Here is a 22,216-nt window from a genome sequence, read left to right as displayed (position 1 = left end):
ATATATATATACATACATATATATATATATATATATATATATATATATATATATATATATATATATATGTATATATATATATATATATATAAAAGAAAAGTAAATGCTGTTACGCTGTGCCACCTACAGTTACAGGAAATTTATATGATGAAGTTATACAGAAATATTATGGCTTTCCCCCCCTTATTTCGCATATATTACAGACATTGTGGTAACCCATTCAGCCAGGGATTCAGTCAAGCTCCAGTATCTGAAGCCTCTCAAAAGCCCCTGTATTGACTGACCAATAGTGTCTGAATCCCAAATGGGGCACATAGTACACTACGTAATGTGTAACTAAAAATCAGGCATTAGTGTACCTACATAGTGCACACATACAGGAAGTATGTAGTGATTCAGGATTGGATCGGTGAAGCAGTTTCGGTGCGCTTGGGCGAAGATGGCGCAAGCACTATCAGAAGAGGAGTTTCACCGTATGCAGGTAGCTCAGTTTATTTATTTATTTTTTAACTTGGTCAGTTCTGTAGGTTTATCTTTTTTTAACATATATAATTTGCGTTAGAAGTAAAAATCTGTTTTGGAAAAGCCGTGCTTTCTGAATGGTACATTCTGCTGACTGCCGCTGTGGTGAATGAGGGAGGCGTCATCCTGCTAGCTAGCGTTAGCTTTTCAGCTAACAGTTTAGCTTGATAACTATCTAACTACGGATATTTTTATATATAGTTTAACATGTTTCGTATAATTTCTTCATTTTTGCTTAACATTTGTTTGTTGTGTGTAACAGTTGTTGTTCTGAGTGTTAGGGTCGTTATGTTGTTTATAGAGGTAGCTAATTATCAGTTAGCATACCTAAGCATAGCCAGCTTCTTGTCCTTCCTTAGCAGTGCATGCATAATACAGTTGTTTACAGTGGTTTGTTTTAAACCAGAAAGATATTTAAAGCCGATTTGTTAGTTTTTCTATGCGTAAACATAATAGTACGACACTGATAAACTGCTGTCAAGCCTGTATTTCTATTCCTAGACGCAGGATTTGTTGTGGAACCTGAGGTGAAATGTAGCTTGCTAACCCAGTATCCAGTTTCCATCGTGGCTAATCATTTGCAAGATTAATCACCGCAACGTTTCCATTACGTTAATAGAAGTGACTCGTTAGAACTAGCCAGGTTTGTTGAACAGATTTTCAAACACCTGCCAGTGGCTATGCTTCTGACCACTTATTCATCTATCTGTGGAATAGTGATGTGTCGTTTGCGTCCGGACGAGTCGACTCATTGAAACTTGAGCGTTAAGTATATGAGTTGTATGCGTCAACCTTGAGAATCGAGTCGCGTATACGAGTTGTATGCGAGTCGATTCTTTGAGAGGCCTCTTTTTGGTCAACCTTGAGAATTGAGTCGCGTATATGAGTTGTATGCAAGTCGACTGTTTGAGCCGGCTCTTTTACATTTACATTTGATATTTATTCATTTTATTCGCTTTTATCCAAAGGGACAAATGAGGAAATACAAGCAAACCGACTCTTTGAGCCGGCTCTTTCAGGTCAACCTTGAGAACCGAGTCGTGTAAACGAGTTGTATGCGAGTCGACTCTTTGAGCCGGCTCTTTCAGGTCAACCTTGGAAGTGGAGTCGTGTATATGAGTTGTATGTGAATCGAATATTTCAGCCTGCTCTTTCAGGTCAGCCCTGGGAATGGAGTCGTGTATATGAGTTGTATGCGAGTCGACTCTTTGAGCTGGCTCTTTTAGGCGAACCCTGAGAGTCGAGTCGCATGTATGAGTCGTTTATTTGTATTTATTTCTCTTTTGCAGATGTTTTGAACATGTATTTGACTCTTAGATGTGCGTATGAGTAGACTTCATGACAGAGGTCTGATTTGCTGTAAAGAGCAGGAACTTCCTTGACTTCACAGAATGATTACTGGGGCATTTTTATACAGTCGGATCACTGTTCACACACTGCAAAGTGTAATATGTTTGTTGAGATCGACCAATAGTGGACTTTACCGATAACCAATTTGGGCGGTACCTGCCGATTAATTTTTAAAATGGATAGTGAATGAAAGCACAACACTCAAAGTAAAATGTTGCTGAACTTCATTACAAAAATAAACGGTACTGACTGTACCATGAAAGTGTACTGTATTTTAAAAAAATAAAATGAATATTAATATATATTTTCTATTAATAAATATAAAAATAAATGAAAGATACACATCCAAACCAAACCAAAAAGTAACACTCCAAACAAATAAACATCTAAAATGAATAATAAAAAAAAACACTTCAAATAACACAACAAAATTTGTCAGTGATAGTTTTTATTTCGCCTCAAGAGGTCGCTCTCGCACTGTATAACGACAGCAGGCTTTTCGATGTGGATTTTTGATGATAGCCGGTTATCGGTGCCGATTAATCTGTGAAATCAATCGACCTCTATTCCGTAACTTTAAGGCACTGATGTTTGACTACAATTTGTGGCGGTGAAGTTTAGCTAAAATTCCTCACTCAAAAAGGTCAGGACGTGCGAAAAACGTGACGTAACTGTGCCAGTTGTTACATTTTAACACGTAAACATTAACAGCTAAAAATTACACAATTAGAAACCGCTTTGTTTTTGTAGTTTTTGCTTTGTAGCTGCACTTCACGACATCACTTTTTTTAACTAGGGCCATGGTCTCTGAACATATATGCCACATGGAGCAGGGAGAATAAACGCATACTTCTTTGTCCTGCTTTAATCATATCCTGCGTCCCAGTGCGCCTACTATCCGTCCGAAATAGTATCCGAGATCAGAAGTACCGTGTCCCAAATCGTAGTAGGCTGAATCGGGTATCCCAAAGGTACCCAGACCGTCTGCTGTTTCTGCTAGATCTTCAGAGTGTGGATCCGTGTACACTTATTCAGCTAATATTACCCACAACTCGAAGGAGGAGGAGTTTTATGATGGTTTCCTTCGCCGAATCCATTCGCCGTAGGGTAAATTACATCGTGTGTGTATGTGTTATATACATATACATATATAATTAATTAATTTAAGGAATAACGAATGAAGAAAAGCTGAAATGCTACGAGGAGTGTGCGTAACTAGGCAACAGCGTTCTCTTCCCTTACGTGGCGTGTTAGTATGTCTCAGTACTTACATACTCTTTTTCTACACACTCAAAAGTATGTACTTTTCCTTCACAGAATGAGTACATACTTTTAAGCCATAATATAAGTAGGCAAATTGGGATGCAGAGAGATCTCTCTCTCTCTCTTTATATGTATATATATATAATATATAATATATATATATATATATATATATATATATATATATATATATATATACACACACACACACACACACACACACACACACACACACATATATATACAACGCAGGATCTGCGAGTTGGTTCATCTCTGAACTACAGACAGTATTTTCCATACATATGTTTTTATTTGCTTGTGCTTCAGCATCTTTCAAACGCCCCGTTCAGTGTGCCGAAGGTCCACATGAGGACCGCGGCTCTTCTGCTCGGTGGTCCCTGAGCTAGAGTACGTTTTCAGACTCTACGGCTCAGCAGTGCGTTGTTGGATTTCACGAGTGCACTGGATCTTGTTCGCTAATCTACAAAATGGCGAAACTTTCAGATGTGCAGCCGGTGTATCCCCTGTGCCGCACAGTTTATTATTATTTGTCCCTCCTACGAGACACTCGGACCTCAGGCTTTTGATCTAGAAATCTCTCTGAAGTTTTAAGCGTAGGGATAAGAACACTAACGATGCTTTCAGACCGATTTGTCTGTTTGAGTCTGAAACAGTCTGATCCTTTTGGCTTGTTTGTTGTTTGGTTTCATGCTGCATATAATTAATGAACAAAACGTTTGAGGAGCGATTTGGTAAACAAACCTTTGGCGAGCGCACATCACGTCGATCATTCCGAGCGTGGTGTACGCTGAGCCGTAGCTAAATAAATGATTAGCTAATGAATAAATAACTCGTTTCATGTATCTTTTTCAACGTTTATTTGTTGTTCAGTCCAAACATCCAGAAACACGTTTTTATTCCCGCAGCACTACCGCTCAATCCTGTGGATTCAGTTTAGCATCTCGGAGCCGGACCGAGACTACATCGCACAGACCAGTTGTTTTGGTGTAAAACACGCAGGGCGGTTATTCCAGGTCCTCAGAAATGTCTTTTCTGTCCCTTTTTTGTCTCTGCTACGACAGGCTCAGCTTCTGGAGCTGCGAACGCAGAACTACCAGCTCTCAGATGACCTGCGAAAGAACGCTGCAGGTAAGCAGCAATACACCGCACACCTCATACACAATTCTGTCAACAGGCCACCATTAAATAAACATCAGTAGCTGAGACGGGATTCTAAAACTTAAGTAAGTGACGTTTTTGCTTTCCAAAACACTTTGCGCAATCTCGTAGCTGCTAATTGTAATACCCTTGCTGTTGTTTTAACCCATTTATCTTGATAAAGTGAAATTATTTAGTACTGGGAGATATGTTTGGCATTTTTAATCAGGTCTTTGCACCGAGGTAACGATCAACAAGTCGGTATTGAATAATCAGGGAGATAAAAAGGGCATTTGTTGAGTTAGTTAGTTAGTTTTACATAGTACTGGCGGGGGATCTCCTCAATCACCTTTAGTGTGCAGTAGGGATGCACCGAATGTTCGGCAACTGAAATTAGTAAGTGGAAAGGCTGAATAAATTTGACCGAACAATGACGTGTTTGATGATGCGACCAAATAGCCTAGCAACCAGAGTGAGACGCGCGAACGTCACGACCTCCACTTCTGGCAGCGCGCTCGGAGAGATGAGGGGGCGCGCGCATGCACGAGCTACGTGCACGAGTGGTCAGCGAGCGCATGTTCTTCGGATGTTGACAACCGTGACATTGTTTACTGTGGATACGTGCGTTTGTTTTGTTTCTGTTCCGGAGTATTCTGTCACATCGCGAGACGTACGGGAGTAGAGTACGGAAGCAGGTAAAGACGTATTTATTTAAGGGCAGGCAGACAAATCCAAATCGTAATACAAAAAATGTAGTCAAGACAGGCAAAGGGTCGGGCGATCGGCAAACAGGTATAAACGGAGGAAAACCAGGAATCAAAGTTGCGGTCACAGAAAACAGGGTCGAAACACAAAACAAGAAACATAGCTAGTACTACGGACTGGGAGCGGAAAAACCGGCGGGGACTCATTGAACTAATCTATAGTTTAAACTAACTAAATCTATCAAGGAACATAACAACGTCTCTAACTATACTATATCTACTATAATACTCCACGAGGTGTCCAGGGACGCGAGCGGTATATATCCCCAGTATAGTCAGCCGTACAGAACCGGATAGAACCATTTCCTGCACTCTTGTCAATGCACTTTTTAATGCACTTTTTTGTTGTAGGCTACAGTGTGTTCCATTCTTTCAGCAGTCAGTTATAGGCCTAACGCAGGCTATTCAAGGGGAGCTCAAAGATGACCACATCAAAATATTTTTATTTTACTCATTTATTTATTTAAAGTTATACTGCGCCTTGTTGGTAGCCTACGCCCGCTGGAATGAAAAGAAATTGTTCAGTGTTAAATAAATATTTTGAAATTGTAGTTTTTGTAATTGATTTTTTTCTTTGAAAAGCAAGACAAAATAGTAAAAAGCACATTTTGACTTTAATTTATGCAGTAGTGAAAAAAAAAGGGCAAAATAAATGGGGAAAAAACACGAAAAAACGTATTCGGCCTTCGGCCAAGTTTTTCGTTATATTCGGCTTCGGCCAAGAATTCTCATTTCGGTGCATCCCTAGTGTATAACATCCACCTGGATGATGCGACGGCAGCCATAGTGCGCCAGAACGCCCACCACACACCAGATATTAGTGGAGAGGAAAGAGTGATGTAGCCAATTCAGAGATAGGGATTATTAGGGGACCGTGATGTTGAAGGGCCAATGGGGGAATTTCGGCAGGACACTCGGGTTCTACCCCTACTCTTTTACTATAAGTGTCCTGGGATTTTTAATGACCACAGAGAGTCAGGACCTCGGTTTAACGTCTCATCCGAAAGATGGATTTGTTTAGAAACGCCCCATAGCCAGTATTGGTTATTTAAAGGTGTTGCCTGTGATTCCTTAGGCATATCCTGTGCACTGAGCAAAATGTCTGTGTAAGCTCTTACTGTAGAATTAATATATAATATACTGTTTTAGAATGAGCGCATTAATAAATGATAAACCTGTAATTTGCCGTGCAGCTACAAGTACAGTCAGAGCTGCTGTTTGAAAATTAATCAGTACCTTCTGACCAATCAGAACGGAGAATTCAACGGTGCTATGGTATAAATGGGAATAATTTCAATTCGTGTGCAGGCTGAAATAAGAGCCTTCTCGTTTCTATTCATAGTGTCGTTTTTATCTGTTGTTAAATATAAAATAATTGCATTTTGATTATATAGAGAATGGTATTTGTTTTTGTAAGTATTCGAAATGTCCTGAAGTAAATATGTATATTTGGCTTTAAGGCAAAGTCAGCACGCTATTTGCATTTGTTTGTGTTTTATTTAAAAAAAAAAAAAAAAAAAAAAAAAAGTCAGTCCATCACTGGTAACTCAAGTTAAAGAGAAAGGCCGTGCCTGAATCCACGACTCTAGCTAATATTTAACCATACACAGGGAAGTTAAACAAACACGGCTCTTCTTGTATTAACTACACTGCTTGTTCTCAGATGTGTTATAGTACTGTATATCTAAATTCTTTCTGTTTCCACCTCAGCTCAGTTTCATGTTCTTTGTCTTTACAAACCATTTAGTCCAAGTTGTAACCTGTGCACACAAATTACATCTTATTTCCCTTCCTAAACCACTAATCTTGTCAAGATCAATCTCGCTCAACTCTTCTCTAGAGCTCAACAATGTCCGCCAGAAGACCTTGACCTTGGAGAAAGATTACCTCAAAGCACAGAAGGTAAACACACATCTGTTCAATTCAAATTGAATCGGTATGGAGTCACGGGCTGGCGGTACAGACAGGTTATCATTAGCGTGCACAGTAGAATCGAACCGCGAACCCTACGATTAGTGGACAACCCGCTCTACCACCTGAGCCTCCGCCGCACCATTTACTATCGTTTTTACGATCGTTGCCTCGATTCGTTTCAATCGCCGTCTTTTAAATCGTCCGATCGTTACGCTCCGAGTAGCAACCACTGAATATTATTATCAGGACGTGATATTTATCTGTTTTTGTTTACTGACGGGTCGTACCCCTGAATGCATACAGAGTTCTGCTTTTCCAGGGTCTGGATGTTGCTGGGGAAACAAAAAATAGGCCAATCTTAGCACAATCTGTTAAATCTTCCATTTTTCGGAGCGAGCATCTGCTGCGGATTTGTGGGAGGAAGCCATTTGCTGATGGACTTGAATGCATTAATGCGATTTCCCTTTGGCTTCTGATGGTTTCTTTCATCACGCACAATCAAGATGGATCTGATTTTATTTATTTTTTGGAATCTGATTTGTCTCCTTTTTCTTTCTAACTCTCCACAGGCACTTAATAAGAGCAAGAAAGCTCAGGTAAGTTTGTCTCACTCATAAAGCAGTGTAGGGTTTGTTATAGTGTCACCGTTAATCACGGTGCATGACCGGATAATTACTGTACCCATGATCACGAAACCTATTAAAAGACACCTTTCTATAGTTTCCCATCAAAATCTAAACGGACAATTGAGCCTCATCATGAACAGTCGTTTGGTTAGTAATGGCGGTCGTCGTGTCCGTCGTAGAAATCGTTTGCCGGTGTCTTGTGTTCTGTGTCATGGCTGTGGATTGTGTGTTAACGCTTCTCGCTTGTTGCTGCAGGAGGTGGATGCGTTGCTGAGTGAAAATGAGATGCTTCAGGGCAAACTGCACAGTCAGGAGGATGATTTCAGACTGCAGAACAGCACCCTCATGCAAGAGCTGTCCAAGGTACTGAGCCACACACACACACACGCACACACACACACACACACACTCCATCACTACTTGCTATAGATGCTGTTATTATCATATAATCCTCCCTGAGGGGAAGAATGTAATTTTTGTTTTGTATTGATTCAATTATCAGCGAACGCTAATGTTTATTCTCGACAGGGTTCCCTGCTTTGTTTAATTCCTTCGCCTCTAAATCGAAGTTCCTTAAACAAAACAACAATTATACTCTTCCTCGTACGGAGCAGGAGGCCGTTCCGCTAAAATGTCGGAAGCTGTCGGTTTCATTTGAGACCGGAAACATTTTTGCAGCAAAACAATACAAGTGTAACACAAGTAGGATCGAAACGCGCCACTTAAGGCTGTTGGTCTGTGAGGACGTTTACGCACCCATCGGAAAACTCGTCTTCTAGTCGTTTACACACCACCGGTCAAAATTATGTGGACACTCGACCGGAACGTTTCCCATGATCTTAAAAATCTGAAGGTGTGTGATTTAAATGTTTGAAATCGATGTTGTAGACAAAAATATAATCGTGCCGACGTATTAATTCCTTTCATTAGAAAACGAACATTTTATTTACAAAATTTTGTTCATTTTTTTTTTTAAACGGACGACTCTGAGCGAAATGTTCCGAAAAGCAGCCGATAAGAGTCCGGCGTCGGCGTGAACTCCTTTAATACTGTTTAAAAAGCATCTCAGGGAAATTCCTCAAGAAATCGCTCGAGAAAACGACAAGAATACATTTCTGGAAATTCTAGGCGAAAAATCGTGTCTACTTTGAAGATACTAAAATACTAAGTTATTTCGATTTATTTGGGATTTTTTCGTATCACAGCATAATTCCCATAATTTCAAAAGGTAGACTTCTTCCCGTTCTCTACGTTTGTGCTGTTTTTAAAGTTTTTAACCTGCATAGTCTACCACGTGTAAAGCAGATGATCTTTTCTTCACTTTTAGCCACTCTTATTGTTCTGTTTTTCAGCCCTTCATGATGCTTACATCACAGAAATTCATATTTCAGGGATGATGATCATTTGTTTTACATTTAATCTGAGGCAGGGGGAAAAAAAAAAGTTTAGAGCCAGGACTAATTTGGAATGCAAGTGAATGCAATCTTTGAGGTACACTGTATGACCAAAAGTTTGTGGACACCTAGCCATTAGAGATTGTAATTCTACAGCATATGAAGACATTCTAGACAATTGTCTGCTTCCAGTTTAGTGCCAACGTTTTGGGGAAGAACCACATATTGGTGTGATGGTCAAGTGTCCATATAGTTTATCTGTCAACATTCTGGCAAAAAGCGTTCTTTAGACTTTGACTTGAGCCAAAATGTCCTTGTGAGCGTATCCTAAAGTAGCTGACATCATTTGCAAATCTAGTTTTTATGAAGCATCCAAGTACTTCTTCAAATAATCCAGCATAATGGGGCGGCTGTGGCTCAGGTGGTAGAGCGGGTTGTGCACTAATCGTAGGGTTGGCGGTTCGATTCCCGGCCCACATGACTCATGCCGAAGTGTCCTTGGGCAAGACGCTGAACCCCAAGTTGCTCCCGATGGCAAGTTAGCGCCTTGCATGGCAGCTCTGCTACCATTGGTGTGTGTGTGTGTGAATGGATTAATGAGACAAAAGCGCTGTTTAAGTGCACCATTTAGCTTATTTACTGTAATATCATAATTCATAGGCAGAAGTCAGGTCTGGGACAGATTTGTACGGTTTATTAAACCTGGTAATGTAGTTTATTAAGTTTGATTTAATCTCTGCCCTGATTGGTTAGCTGTCTCCGAATGCTCGGTTTTTCGTGTGTAGTTATGTTCCCAGATCGAGCAGCTGGAGGCTGAGAATCAGGGCTTGCGGGAGGGGAGGGGCCTCCAAGCTCACGCCCCTGGCCCTGTGTCCGGCCCGACAGATGGAGAGCTTCTGCGCCTACAGGCTGAAAACTCCGCCCTGCAGAAGAAACTGGCAGGTGAGATGTCAGAAATACGTACGTCATACATGCCATGTCCGTATGCTATATGTGTCTTGAAGATATTTCTTTCCCTTTTCTTTATACAGCTTTTCTGTGAACGTAATTCTACTGAGCTTAATTTAATTAGGAATGATGCTTACCAGTCTGTATTCCCTTTATACTGACACATTTTCTGTTATTTTTGCCAACTACGGTGAAGCCAAACCCCAGATTATGACCTGTAGATGTGTGTAGAATGTAAAAGTGCATGGCGGGGGTATAAATGCCAGCAGTCTATTTTCGTTTACCCCCCCCCACATACCCTCAGCGGATGTGAGCAGTCACTGCCGAGATGGTTATATTGTTATTGTGTCTGTGCTTGTCCAGCTCTTCAGGACAGCGAGCAAAACCGCACGCGTGGAGTGGATGACGGGAAAGAGGCAGCGATTGACGCCAATGGTGTCAGCGACCAGCTGCACACAGATGCTGCTCGCTCCAGTGATGACATGGCAGCTGCTTTAGCCAATGACAGACTGGAGCAGGTGAGAGGGTTAGATAAAGATAATGTCCGGAGTTGGAATTGCAATGAACTTAAATCACTTAAGTCTTTTCTCTATTAAGTGAAAGAGTTCAACACTCGACCCTTCACTAATCTCCTACCCTGAACTAAGGCTGGCCGTTGGTTGCTTAGCAACTGCAGCTACTAGGGCTGTAACGATGCATCATGTCCAGATGCAAAAATGTGACTATGAGGGTCATATAAATCTACGATTCACATCATGGAAATCGCACTTCTGTTAATCATGCATTTAATGCAGTTGCAGTGTTTGAACACTAGAGGTGCACAATCTAGAGAGCATGCTGCTCACGCGATCGCATTCTTTCGTGGAGAGCCGGCGACATCACCGGGAATCATCTGCACTTGCGTGAAGTGACCGATAACTCTCGATCACGATGACTGACACGCAGTAGAGGTTATACGGTTACACAACTACATCCTAACTGTTTACAAAGATCTCTTCAGTAGCTTTCAAACGAAACCAGCCCCGTGCCTTTGAGAACGCGGTGATGGAAAACGGGAATTTTAGCCGACTTTGTAGCTCTATTCCCATTTAAAATGGCAGCTGTGCTACGGAATTCATTATGTTTCACTCAAACTTTATTCCCTTAGTCAGAGAATTTTGTTTATTCAGTCACATTTTTGGGAGGATTTAAAAAAAAATAAAAATTTTTTATTTATTTATTTATCTTTTGAATATGACTCAGAAATAGTCTTTTCAGTCATAATATTTCTTCATTAAAATGTTGCTCAGGATGTTCTGAAACTTGAATTGTCTCAAAGCCAGTATCGTGGATCGAATCGTATAGTGACGGGAGTTTATCGTTACACCACCAGGACCTAAGAGTGGTCACTTCTTCCCGTGAGTTATCAGGACAACATTCAGCTATTTTGTGTGTGGGCTACTTGCAAATATCTTGTAAACCGCTTCGAGGTGACTATTTCCTAAACCTGTGACACGTGTGGGATCCCCATGCACATTTTCACCCAGTGGAAAGTCATTTATTTGCTCATAGAAGTTGTATAGAGGTGGATAATTTAGGTTATTTTTTCTAGCTTAAATACGCGACAGACAAAATGGGCAAGCCTGTTAATTCCGACTTTATGAAGCCCGTTGTGTTCGTGCCCTTGACTAAACTTTAAGGGCAGAAAGTTTGTCTATGACGCAGCCTGTGTTGTGTCTCTCCTGTCTTTGTTTTCATTCTGTAGATGTAAATGGAAGGCTGAAAAGAAGTTAAAAGCTCAGCGAAGCCTTACAGACAGCAGCACTTTAATACATTTTTAATTTAAGCCCTATTCACGGAAAGCTACTATAACTTCATTAGATCCTGTACAGTGGTAATACGTGTTTTATAATAATCTGACGGTCCAATACAGACAGTATATTTACTTTATCATAGTGAAAAGGAACCATTATGAAGCTCTGGGTTTCAGTGAAGGAATGGATTCACTGAAGAAAATAAATAAAAGTTTTTTTTTTTTTTTTTTTGTAGCAGACAGAATGCCTTAGATTTTTTAGAATCTTGTTTTTGTTTGTTTTTGGTTGCTTGTTTTCTCAAAGATGGCCATGGCCATCCCAGTCCCCTGACTTGAACCCCATAGAAAACCTGTGGGGTGAACTGTAGAGGAGAGTCCACCAGCGTGGACCTCGAAATTTGAAGGCTCTGGAGAGTTTCTGTATGGAGGAACGTTCTCAGATTCCTTGCCATGTATTCTCCAACGCCATCAGGCATTATAGGAGAAGCCTCAGAGCTGTTATCTTGGCAAAGAGAGGTAGAGCAAAGTATTGACTAAAAGGGTGCCAAAAATTGTTGCACACCTATATTTAACAAATGTATCTCTCTTGTTTTGGAAAAACCCGTGTTTTGTTTGAAATTGTTTGATCTAAAAACTCTGCTGTTGACCAACCGGACTTAGTTGCTGTAACCGAGTGGGCGTGGCTTAGAGCCACTTTATCACTGCGGTTTTATCATCCTAAGACAGGGGTATTGCATGTCAGCTTGTCCGGCGTTTGAAGTGTGTGCGCAGGTCTTAACCAGGTTTCTGTCTCTGCTTTGCGCAGGCAAAAAGTGTCCGTCTGGAGCAAAGAGTAAACGAGCTAAGCGGTAAGCTGGGCCTTTCTCAGTACTAATCTTTTCTGAGGGATCGGGTTTTCTGCGTGTCGTAAGTTAACGAACGTCTGCATTTGTCACTTCAAGAGGTGGAGCTGAAGCTTCAGACAGAGATGGAAGAGAAGCGATTACTGAAAGAGCAGCTACAGGCCCTGGAGGTACGCACGCAAGCGCACACATGCACACACACACACACACAGAGCATATATATCCTAAGGACTATATAGTGTGATTATCTTGTGTATCTACGTATTTCGTTTGCACCCTCAGAGTCTCTGCAGTAAGATAAATCTCCAGCTTGACGTTTCTGCTCTGATCGATTTTCTACATGTGCGGTGTCCAAAGCATTGATCGTGCATCTTGCTTTTTGTTTGTTTGGCTTGTTGTTTAGGCATCCAAACAAGCTGAACTCGCAAAACTTCAAGAAGAGTGTGCTAAGGTAGGTGCGAGGCCGCTGTAACGGAAAGTCTGGGCGTTTTCACTTGTAATCATGCTAACAGTAATTATGAACGTGTGATTGAAAATTAAAAAAAAATTTTTCTATGCTTTTAGCTCTCTGACAAGTTAAAGAAAAAACAGGAGAGGTAAGAACCGTGTAGCGTTTCATTCATTTATTTATTTATTTATTTATTTATTTATTTTCCCTTACTTGTAGACGTAATTGGAATTGAAATTGCGCATCCCGTTTTAGGTCAGAATTTACATAATCCGTTTAAAGACGAGCATTAAAGATTTGAACTGAAACGGATTAGAGCTCGTGAATAAATATCTTTTTAATGGTCCGTTAAGCGTCGTTATTACACGACGATCCCTACAGTGAACACGTGTACTGTATGTTAGGGTGCTTAACAGCGTCTGAAATCATGTACTGTACAGTACGTACTAATCGGTATGCTTGTGTAGTATGAATACAATCCCGGACGTCCTACAACCGTCATGTTGGAGTTGTCATGTGACCTTCGACGTCATCATGAACTCGAATCTTAACGGCTTGATTAAAGCAACCGCACTTACGGGAAAACACACTTCAGGAAAGTGAAGTGAATTAGTAATGTGATGTGGGCGGGGCCGACAGGTAAATCCGTTACCGTTAGCTCGGCCGGTTAAGGCGTGATGGAGATCACAAGAATGGTTTGGTTTCGAACGCTGTGACGACTGTTTTCTCGTTTAAACCTTCAACAAGTTAACAGTTTATTCGGCTAGTGTTAAACAAGTCCTGTTTAATACTTAAAAACAGCGGAAGCGCCGTCTTCTAACGTTTATTTTAATTGTTTTTCCCCGAACTCGTCTGCACCAGTCCCGTTGCATTATGGGATTGTTTGACTCGCCCCGTGTTCTATCCGGGTGAAAGCTGTGATTTCTACGCGCACTCTGCACTGTTTACATTTCCCCAAATTTCTAACCAACGGGCCTCATTTAGCAGTCTTTCAGGAAATGTCGTCTGTGTGTGTTTCCGTAAGCCAAACTGACTTTCAGGGACGCTGCGTGATCTTTCTCATATTAACAGGTGTATGTTGATTAGATCAAATTAAATCACACACCGGGGCGCAGGCGTGAATCTGGAGGTCCGAGGCAAACGTGCTAAACCACCGTGTCCCCGTTAGAGAGAGTCTTTTATATGAAAATTTACACAACCTCAGGAGCTCTCGTAGGATACGGACATTTTTCCGAGCTCGCCGGATTTTTCATAAACACCACGGTGTTGTGTACGAACACTTGGGATCCCATCCATCGTTTGTGTCCAGCTTGGTATACCAGGCCCAATGAGTGGGCCTGGTATACCCCCCCACCCCGGCTTTATGACCTCATTCTTGATGTGGCTCAAGTGCACAGTTAGCGAGCAGGTATAATGTCTCTGAACAGGTGGTGTTCGTCGTGCCAGTGCTTTCTGTCCGTAAAGGTTGCTGCCGTGAGGCTGCCTTCTGGGCACCGAGCCTCTACCTCTGCCGTTCTTTCTGTTTGCTGGGGTTTTAAACTGCCTTTATGATCTTCTTCCAGCTTCCTGCAGCTCCAGGGGGAAAAAGAGGCTCTCTACCACGACAGCAGGTGGGTGACGTGCAGAGTAATATAATGCACGCTTGTTCTTGTTTTGCATTTTTAAATTACTGCATGTGTCTTCATTGTTGTTGTAGTTGCTATAAACTGAAGCTCGCAGTATAATCTTTCTCTCCTGAATACACATCGCGCAGTTCTTTTACTCATTTACACTAGTGCTCTTTTGAAAATCTCCTCATTGTGGGGGAAAGATTGCTTGTGTGAGATGACCAGTCTGATAAACCATTTGCATCTACGTGATTCGCTCCAGGACGAAAATAGACGAGATCCAGCAGCGCCGAGAGGAGGAGCTGAAATCCATAAACCTGCGCGTGCAGAAACTACAGTCTGATTTAATGAACGCTAACCAGGTCCGAGCTGCATGTGATGATCATCGTAATATTTATAATTATAATGATGTTATTACTATTGTTGTACATTTTAAAATAAAAATAAAAAACACATTTTTTCCCCCCCTGTTAATTAAAATGATGCTGCAGCGTTTTCAACAACTCTGTCTCAAAGTAAGCACGTGTTAGATTTCACGCCCACAAACTAGGGGGGGCGATATACCGAAGAATATCATGTCACGATACTTGAGGACGTTCTTCGATAAGCGATGATGTCATTGATGTTTTTAGTTAATGTCTTGGGGGGAAAAAAAAGAAATGGCTTAATGTTATCCACGATATTTTCATTGTTTGTTACAATATCAGCATTGTATCATTTACATGTACACTACCGGTCAAAAGTTTAGACACACTCGTTCTTTCTTTATTTATTTTTTCTCCACATTTTAGAATAATAATAATAATTGTTATATCAGCAAAACTCTTTAGTAACACAAATGGAATTATGTGATTAAAAAAAATCTAAAATAAATCAAAAATAATTTCATATTTTATCATCTTCAAAGTCGACGCCCTTTTCGCCTAGAATTTCCAGAAATATATTCTTGGCATTTTCTCACCCGATTTCTTGAGGAATTTCCCCGAGATGCTTTTTAAACAGTATTGATGGAGTTCACACCGACGCCGGACTCTTATCGGCTGCTTTTCGGAATATTCCGAGTCGTCCGTTTAAAAAAAAAAAAAAAAAATTTTCTAATGAAAGAAACGAGTACGTCAGCACGATTATATTTTTGTCTACGACACCGATTTCACACATTTAATCTCACACCTTCAGATCCAAAGCTTTTTAAGATCATGAGAAACATTTCGGTCGGGTGTCCACAAACTTTTGACCAGTTGTGTGTATATATAAATATAGATATATATATATATATATATATATATATATATATATATATATATATATATATATATATAATAATGTATGTATGTAAAGTTTTTAAAGACCAAGTATAAAATAGTAACCTCAGCTTCTTCCAGTCAGTTTGTAATAATAATATATTTTTTTATTTTTTAAACCTGATACTCACAATATCTCAAACGTGTATCATGGCATCATTTATCAGCAGATCGATATTATATCATCCTATCGCCCAGCCCTAGTACAAACAAATTCAGTTTCCTTTGAGATAGAGTGCTAAACTTCTGTCAAAGATTGTTTGTCAATTCAGCCAAGACAAAATGGATAACACGCATAAACCCTCCGATGTCTCGTGTGTGTGTGTGTGTGTGTGTGTGTGTTGATAGAATGTTGCTGAGCTAAAGGAGCAGTTGCAGAGCAAGCAGAAAGTGCACGAGATGGCTCTCCATGAACTCAAAGATCAGGTAAACATCAGCTCTGTTTTATTTCCCTCTTTTCACCGTGCACCTCGTCTTCCAGCAGGAAGTTCACTCGCTCTGCGCTTTACAGCCAAGCCTCGCTGTGTTGGTCTGCTGCTCCAGCATGATTACTGCTTGAGGTTTTGCAGAAAGGTTTGTGTGAGCACAACCGAACAAAACAACCACACACACACACACCCCCACACACACGGAGGATCATTACTATAACCACGGCGGTTCTGTCTGTACCTGCCAGGACCAGAGCTCCTGGTTTGTGCAAATGTAGAGAACGATTCCTGTATTTAATTGCAGACTTTTTTTTTTTTTTAAATTTTACGCTCAGAAGCCTGTTCGTGTTTTTTTTTCTTTTTCGTTCTCTGCCGTCTGTCGTTATCATTTAAACCCAGTGTAAGAGACAGAACCGTGAGCTTAACCGTCTGGCTGAAGGCATGATGTGATTGAGACAGCTGTGTATTGTTGCATTGTTGTTGTTTTTCTCTTGCCTGAAGTCCCGGAATGGAAACTTTGTAAACTTTTTATCATTATCAAGAGGCCTGCGTGTTTTTAATAAATGAGTGTGCTATGAAGACGAACTGAATTATTAAAGATTAGTATTTCTGCAAGGCTTATTGGCCTGCTTGTGAGCGCTGAAGATTTGTTTAGGATGCTGCTCGGTGTCTGTCTGTCTGCCTGAGCATTACCGCTGTCTCTCTCTGTTCCTCGGCGAAGGGCACGGATCTTAATTAAGTTCCTGTCTGTGATGGGCAGCTCGAAGCGATTAGCAAGAAGAGCTGACCCCCCTGCTTTATCTCGACTTTTCGTTCGAGGTTTGGACGCGCCTCTAAGAAGCTCTGTTCGAATGCTACGACTTCTCTTTCTCTCTTTCAGCAGTTTCTTTGGCTTTTTTTTCATGCTGTCTTTCCTTTGTGCCTTGGCTTTGCATCATCCCCACCCCCGATCTGGTATTCTCTCCTTCTTCACAGCTCAAATTTCACCTTTCTTTTCTCTCTCTCTCTCTCTCTTTTTATCCCCCTCTCTGTGTGGCTGTGCGTGGTGTTCGATGGAGCTACAGGTAGCGTGTCAGAGCGCGGTCAGTCAGGAGCAGGTGGAGGGCATGCTGAGTGAGAATGAGGCTCTCAGGACTAACCTAGCCGCCCTAGAACAGGTACAGCTCGACGAGCGCCATCCATATTCCAGTGTACATCAGCCATCCGTTCCCATCAACATCCCAGTATGACAACGTCCATTACTGTCATCATAGTCGTAACCGTGCTGTCATGTCATGTCAGAATTACAGTCGTTATGATGCGACACCTCGGAGATTGTGCTCAGAGTTGTTCATCTCCTGGGGGGAAAATTACACTATACTTTAAAAAAATTTTTTTTTATGGAGTCAGTAATTACAGAAAATTCCATATTTCGTTTTAATGGTAATTACAAGCCGGAGAAAGATCTACAAGTCCAAAACGTGCAATGATTATAATCCTGACATGATGTCAATTCTTTCAAAAGAGCCCAAGTGGCTGGTATTTCAACATTCCTACGACTCATATGCTTGTAGAACGGTATTTTAATATCATCCTCCTCTTCATCATTAACATCGTCCCTGTGCCGCGGATCATTCTTACAGTGCAACGTTAACAATAGATTCCCACCACACTAAGGTTTTCAGGACAGAAGTTCTCTGTGACATGACGTAACTGCTATATACGAGTCCCTCCAGGAATTTGCCATCGCAGAAATTAACGCAAAACCAAGCGAATATTCGGAGGAGCTTGCATTTTTTTTATTATTTATTTATTTATTTATTTATTTATTTATTTTTTAAATTACCGCTGATTATCTAAAGATTTTGGCCAAGACGCGCCATGTGACGTCATCACGACGCATATTCAGTCAAAACCCTCCTCGATTCACGTGCATCTAAAAGGTCTCGTTTACCAACAATCACTGTGAAAGACTATTTCGTGCGGTTGCGGTTTCACCGGTTCAAGTAGTTTTTCGCCAACGAAAGCAGCAAAACCGAGCATTTTTGTCCGCAACTATCGCAAATCTTCGAAAATCCTGTATGGACCGCGTGAACATGAACTAACTTGTTTCGCGGATGTTCCACAACATTAAATAGTGATGGTTACATCAGGGATGGCACCATACCACTTATTTTTCCAATGTGGATACCTACGCCGATCGCGATATCCACTTCACAGTTTCACTCTTTCACACACAAATCATTTACACTGTATAAATGATCTATCTCTATCCATACCTAATATACTAATACCTAGCAGTATTTATAAACATTTGCGGTTTGAAGAATAGATTTACATTTTTTTTTCCCCCCTTGTTTTTTATTTTTATTTTATTATTATTTTTCCTCCCCAGCTTTCATCAACTCCATACCAGTACTCTAGTAACTATATAAACAGATAAAAAGGATGATGTGTTCATAAATTTAAAATAGTTTTTATTTATTTATTTATTTATTTATTTATTTAATTGTTGGCAAAATTCTGTGGTATAAGAGGAATAAAACATTTCAGGACGAATGAAATATAGATAATGTGTACAGGCTGTACAAAAATCTAGCTGAAACTAAAGATGTGTGTGTATATACGTGTGTGTGTGTGTATATATATGTGTATATGGAAATTCTTAGACTTATCTGCTACTCTGATTAAACATAATCTTGCTCCATTTTCTGTTCCCCATTCCCATTCTGAGCCATGTTGACATTAATGATTTAAAACTCATTTTTGTTACATGCTCCATTTCCCAGTGTTTGAGAAGTCACGGTCGTTTAAATACAATCAGTGGAAAAACTGGTGATTATTGTGACGGTGTTGATGCAGTGGTATAATGGGCCTGTGTGTGTGTGTGCGTGCGCGTCACAGATCCAGACAGTGAAGACTCAGGAGCTGAACCTCCTCAGGGAGCAGAGCATGGCGCTGAACGTGGAGCTGCAGCAGAGACGCAGTGAGCAGGAGAGCTTACTGGCGCAGAAAGATGACCTCAGCTCTCAGCTACAGGTCTGTATTAACCAACCGCATTACAAACCGCCGCACACAGGGTCGGGTTCTGCTGTCTAAGCACAGTAACCACAGTCTAGCGCTCTGGGACCAGACCTGATTTTGCTTTCTGTACAACCAGCCAGGGTTTATTGTATTCTATCTACTCATTATATAGTTCCTTAAACACACTATCAAGAAGTGCTTACACTAGACTATTTGTGACCCGGCAAGCTCGAACCTTCTCCTGCCTTATTACTTAAAAGTGAGGGGGAAAAAAACGATCGAAGTTTAACGATGCAGGCATATTCCGTTTGAAAAGACAGCTACCTGTGGGTTGTGAATGTAATCTAAGCGTCTGTACAGTCTGAATTTGTAGCGTGCCACTCCGCTGTCTCACTGTCTGTGTGTCTGTGGGTGTCTTGTTCTCTGCAGGAGTCAAACCGAGCCAGTAGTAGACTACTGGAACAGATCTCCGAACTGGGTCTGGAGAAGGATAAGCTGCAGCAAGATCTGGAAGAAGCCAGGAAGGTATGGAGTCGGATGAGTCTAGAGAAACCTCGCGTTCATCATAATCATTATCAACTTATATATATATATATATATATATATATATATATATATATATATATATATATATATATATAAAACTTCGTTATCAATCTTTTGACCCTAATTATTTCTATTAACTTAAGAGATGCTGTTGGTACTAGCCCAGTGTGTTAGCGTTGGATTTTTTATTGATTTATTTTTTTCTTTTCTCTGTCAGTGTCTGAGATTTTCATTTAGATTAAAGCGCCGCTCCTTTGCAGCGGGACAAGCTGTAAACGACGGCGTAGCGATTTTCCATTCGCGAGCTTCGGATACGCTGATACCATTTCTGTGTTTCTAATAAAAATCTCTTTATTATTTTTTTTTTTTCAAGCTCGACTCCGAATGAAAACGTGGCTGATAAATATTTACACCACCTTTCGAAACGTTCGTATATCCGACACTGTTTTAGACGTTAGCGCTATGAAATAACGCAGTAACGAGCTTCAAGGCTCCCACATCGCTCGAACTCCTCACCGCTTCTTCTAAATGAAAAACGCCTCGTTTGGGGGAAACCATTTCATTTGAAGTAAAAGGTACACCACCGGTCAAAGGTTTGTGGACACTCGACTGAAATGTTTCTCATGATCTTAAAGAGCTTTTGATCTGAAGGTGTGTGATTAAATGTGTGAAATCGGTGTCGTAGACTAAAATATAATCGTGCCGACGTATTCGTTTCTTTCATTAGAAAACGAATTTTATTTACAAAAATATTTTTTTTTTTAAACGGACGACTCGGAGTGAAATATTCCAGAAAAGCAGCCGATAAGAGTCCGGCGTCTGCGTGAACTCCTTTAATACTGTTTAAAAAGCATCTCGGGGAAATTCCTCAAGAAATCGCTCGAGAAAACGCCAAGAATACATTTCTGGAAATTCTAGGCGAAAAGGGCGTCGACTTTGAAGATGCTAAAATATTAAATTATTTTGATCTATTTTAGATTTTTTTTTAATCACATCATAATTCCCATAGTTCCATTTGTGTTATTCCAGAGTTTTGGGGGTGGGGAGATAATAACAAAGAATGAGTGTGTCTAAACTTTTGACCAGTAGTGTACATTAAGTATGAAAGATTTTGAAAGACGTTTTGCTTAAAACGTGCTGTTTTTCCGTAAGTAGTGAGACTTTTGGGACGCCCTGCACACATACTGTGCGTGTATGTCCACTGAGGTTTCAGGAACAGGCCCAGAATGGTATTTCTCGTAAGCTACACCAATTCCAACTGAAATAACCGAAATGAGCCAGATGAAAGAAGCTGCATATTGCATCTTGATGAAATTAGTCAGCGTCATCGTTTGTTAATTTGATCTAATCACACGGTCTGTTCTCTGGTGGTGAAAGAGAGCCTATCGAGGTTGATGCATGACCAGTAATTAGCACTAATGTCTCCTTTTTCTTTTTTTTTTTTTTCTTCTAAAGTTGTTTTCCCCTGAAGCCTTGTAGATATTTAAAATATTGAGTGAATATTACATAGTCCTACAGAATGTGTTCAGAAAGTTCGAGTGTTGAGGGACTCCTATTATAACTGACTAATTCTACATTCATTTCCTGTGTTTTTTTTTTCCCCCTCACAAAAGAATCAATGGCCGCACAATGAATCATTTTTAAAATCACTTTTAAGAATTTTTTGGCTTCCTCGGTTAATTAAACGTAATCGACTGCGTTATTGATGAGCTTGGCTGAAGTTCGCTAATCGGCCACGCCGATGCCCGGAAGGCCGTATCGTTCTCAGCGTTATCGGCACGTCCTTGCTGAGTTCTTGTGTCTCCCGAGTGACCTCTTTTCCCTGTGGCAGACTGCAGACAAGCGCAAAGCCATGCTGGACGAGCTGGCCATCGAGATGGCGCAGGAGAAGTCGAGACACAAAGAGGAGCTGAGCGACCTGCGACTCCAGCATGAGAAAGAGGTGCTGTGCATCCGGGCACGCTACGAGAAAGAGCTCCGCGGCCTCCACGAAGAAAAGAGCCGCACGGAGGAGGAGATCCGCTCCCAGCTACGAGACGAGAAGGTCAGAGACTGATTCTGGGGGGGAAGAAATAGTCGTAACTAGAAGGTAGACATGCGCCCGGTGTCGCCCTGACCGTGAACGACGCTGTTGTCCTAGTGTAAATACCTGCACGAAGTTATGGTGCATTCTCTATACATCTACATAAATATGGCGCAGAACATCATCTGATTTTCCTCAAAGTAGACAAAGAGACCCCAATTCTCAAAAATATTATACTGATCCAATGTAACATTTCTATGAGTGGCAAAAGTATATGAACGCCTTGG

The 22,216-nt window shown here is 40.8% G+C and overlaps 1 protein-coding gene across 2 annotated transcripts in view; it reads left to right on the top strand.

The window, feature by feature from the left end:
* The first annotated feature begins 246 nt into the window (after positions 1-246).
* Positions 247-22,216, top strand: part of gripap1 (GRIP1 associated protein 1) — a 67,282-nt gene continuing 45,312 nt past the window's right edge. Inside the window, exons 1-18 of one of the 2 annotated variants that reach the window (XM_017468271.3) lie at positions 247-481; positions 4,218-4,284; positions 6,898-6,959; positions 7,541-7,567; positions 7,853-7,960; positions 9,777-9,933; positions 10,303-10,457; positions 12,537-12,579; positions 12,673-12,743; positions 12,977-13,024; positions 13,138-13,169; positions 14,584-14,631; positions 14,891-14,990; positions 16,278-16,355; positions 17,422-17,514; positions 19,241-19,375; positions 19,790-19,885; positions 21,738-21,950. In XM_017468271.3, the coding sequence (XP_017323760.1) occupies positions 440-481; positions 4,218-4,284; positions 6,898-6,959; positions 7,541-7,567; positions 7,853-7,960; positions 9,777-9,933; positions 10,303-10,457; positions 12,537-12,579; positions 12,673-12,743; positions 12,977-13,024; positions 13,138-13,169; positions 14,584-14,631; positions 14,891-14,990; positions 16,278-16,355; positions 17,422-17,514; positions 19,241-19,375; positions 19,790-19,885; positions 21,738-21,950 (1,575 nt within the window). In that variant the 5' untranslated portion in view covers positions 247-439. The remainder of the gene's footprint in view (positions 482-4,217; positions 4,285-6,897; positions 6,960-7,540; positions 7,568-7,852; positions 7,961-9,776; positions 9,934-10,302; positions 10,458-12,536; positions 12,580-12,672; positions 12,744-12,976; positions 13,025-13,137; positions 13,170-14,583; positions 14,632-14,890; positions 14,991-16,277; positions 16,356-17,421; positions 17,515-19,240; positions 19,376-19,789; positions 19,886-21,737; positions 21,951-22,216) is intronic. The other variant, XM_017468272.3, reaches the window with a different exon arrangement.

This window comes from Ictalurus punctatus, chromosome 5 (assembly GCF_001660625.3).
Source record: "Ictalurus punctatus breed USDA103 chromosome 5, Coco_2.0, whole genome shotgun sequence".
Taxonomy (NCBI): Eukaryota; Metazoa; Chordata; class Actinopteri; order Siluriformes; family Ictaluridae; genus Ictalurus; species Ictalurus punctatus.
Note: the sequence above shows the minus strand (reverse complement) of the source record. Positions and strands in the feature narration are given on the sequence as shown.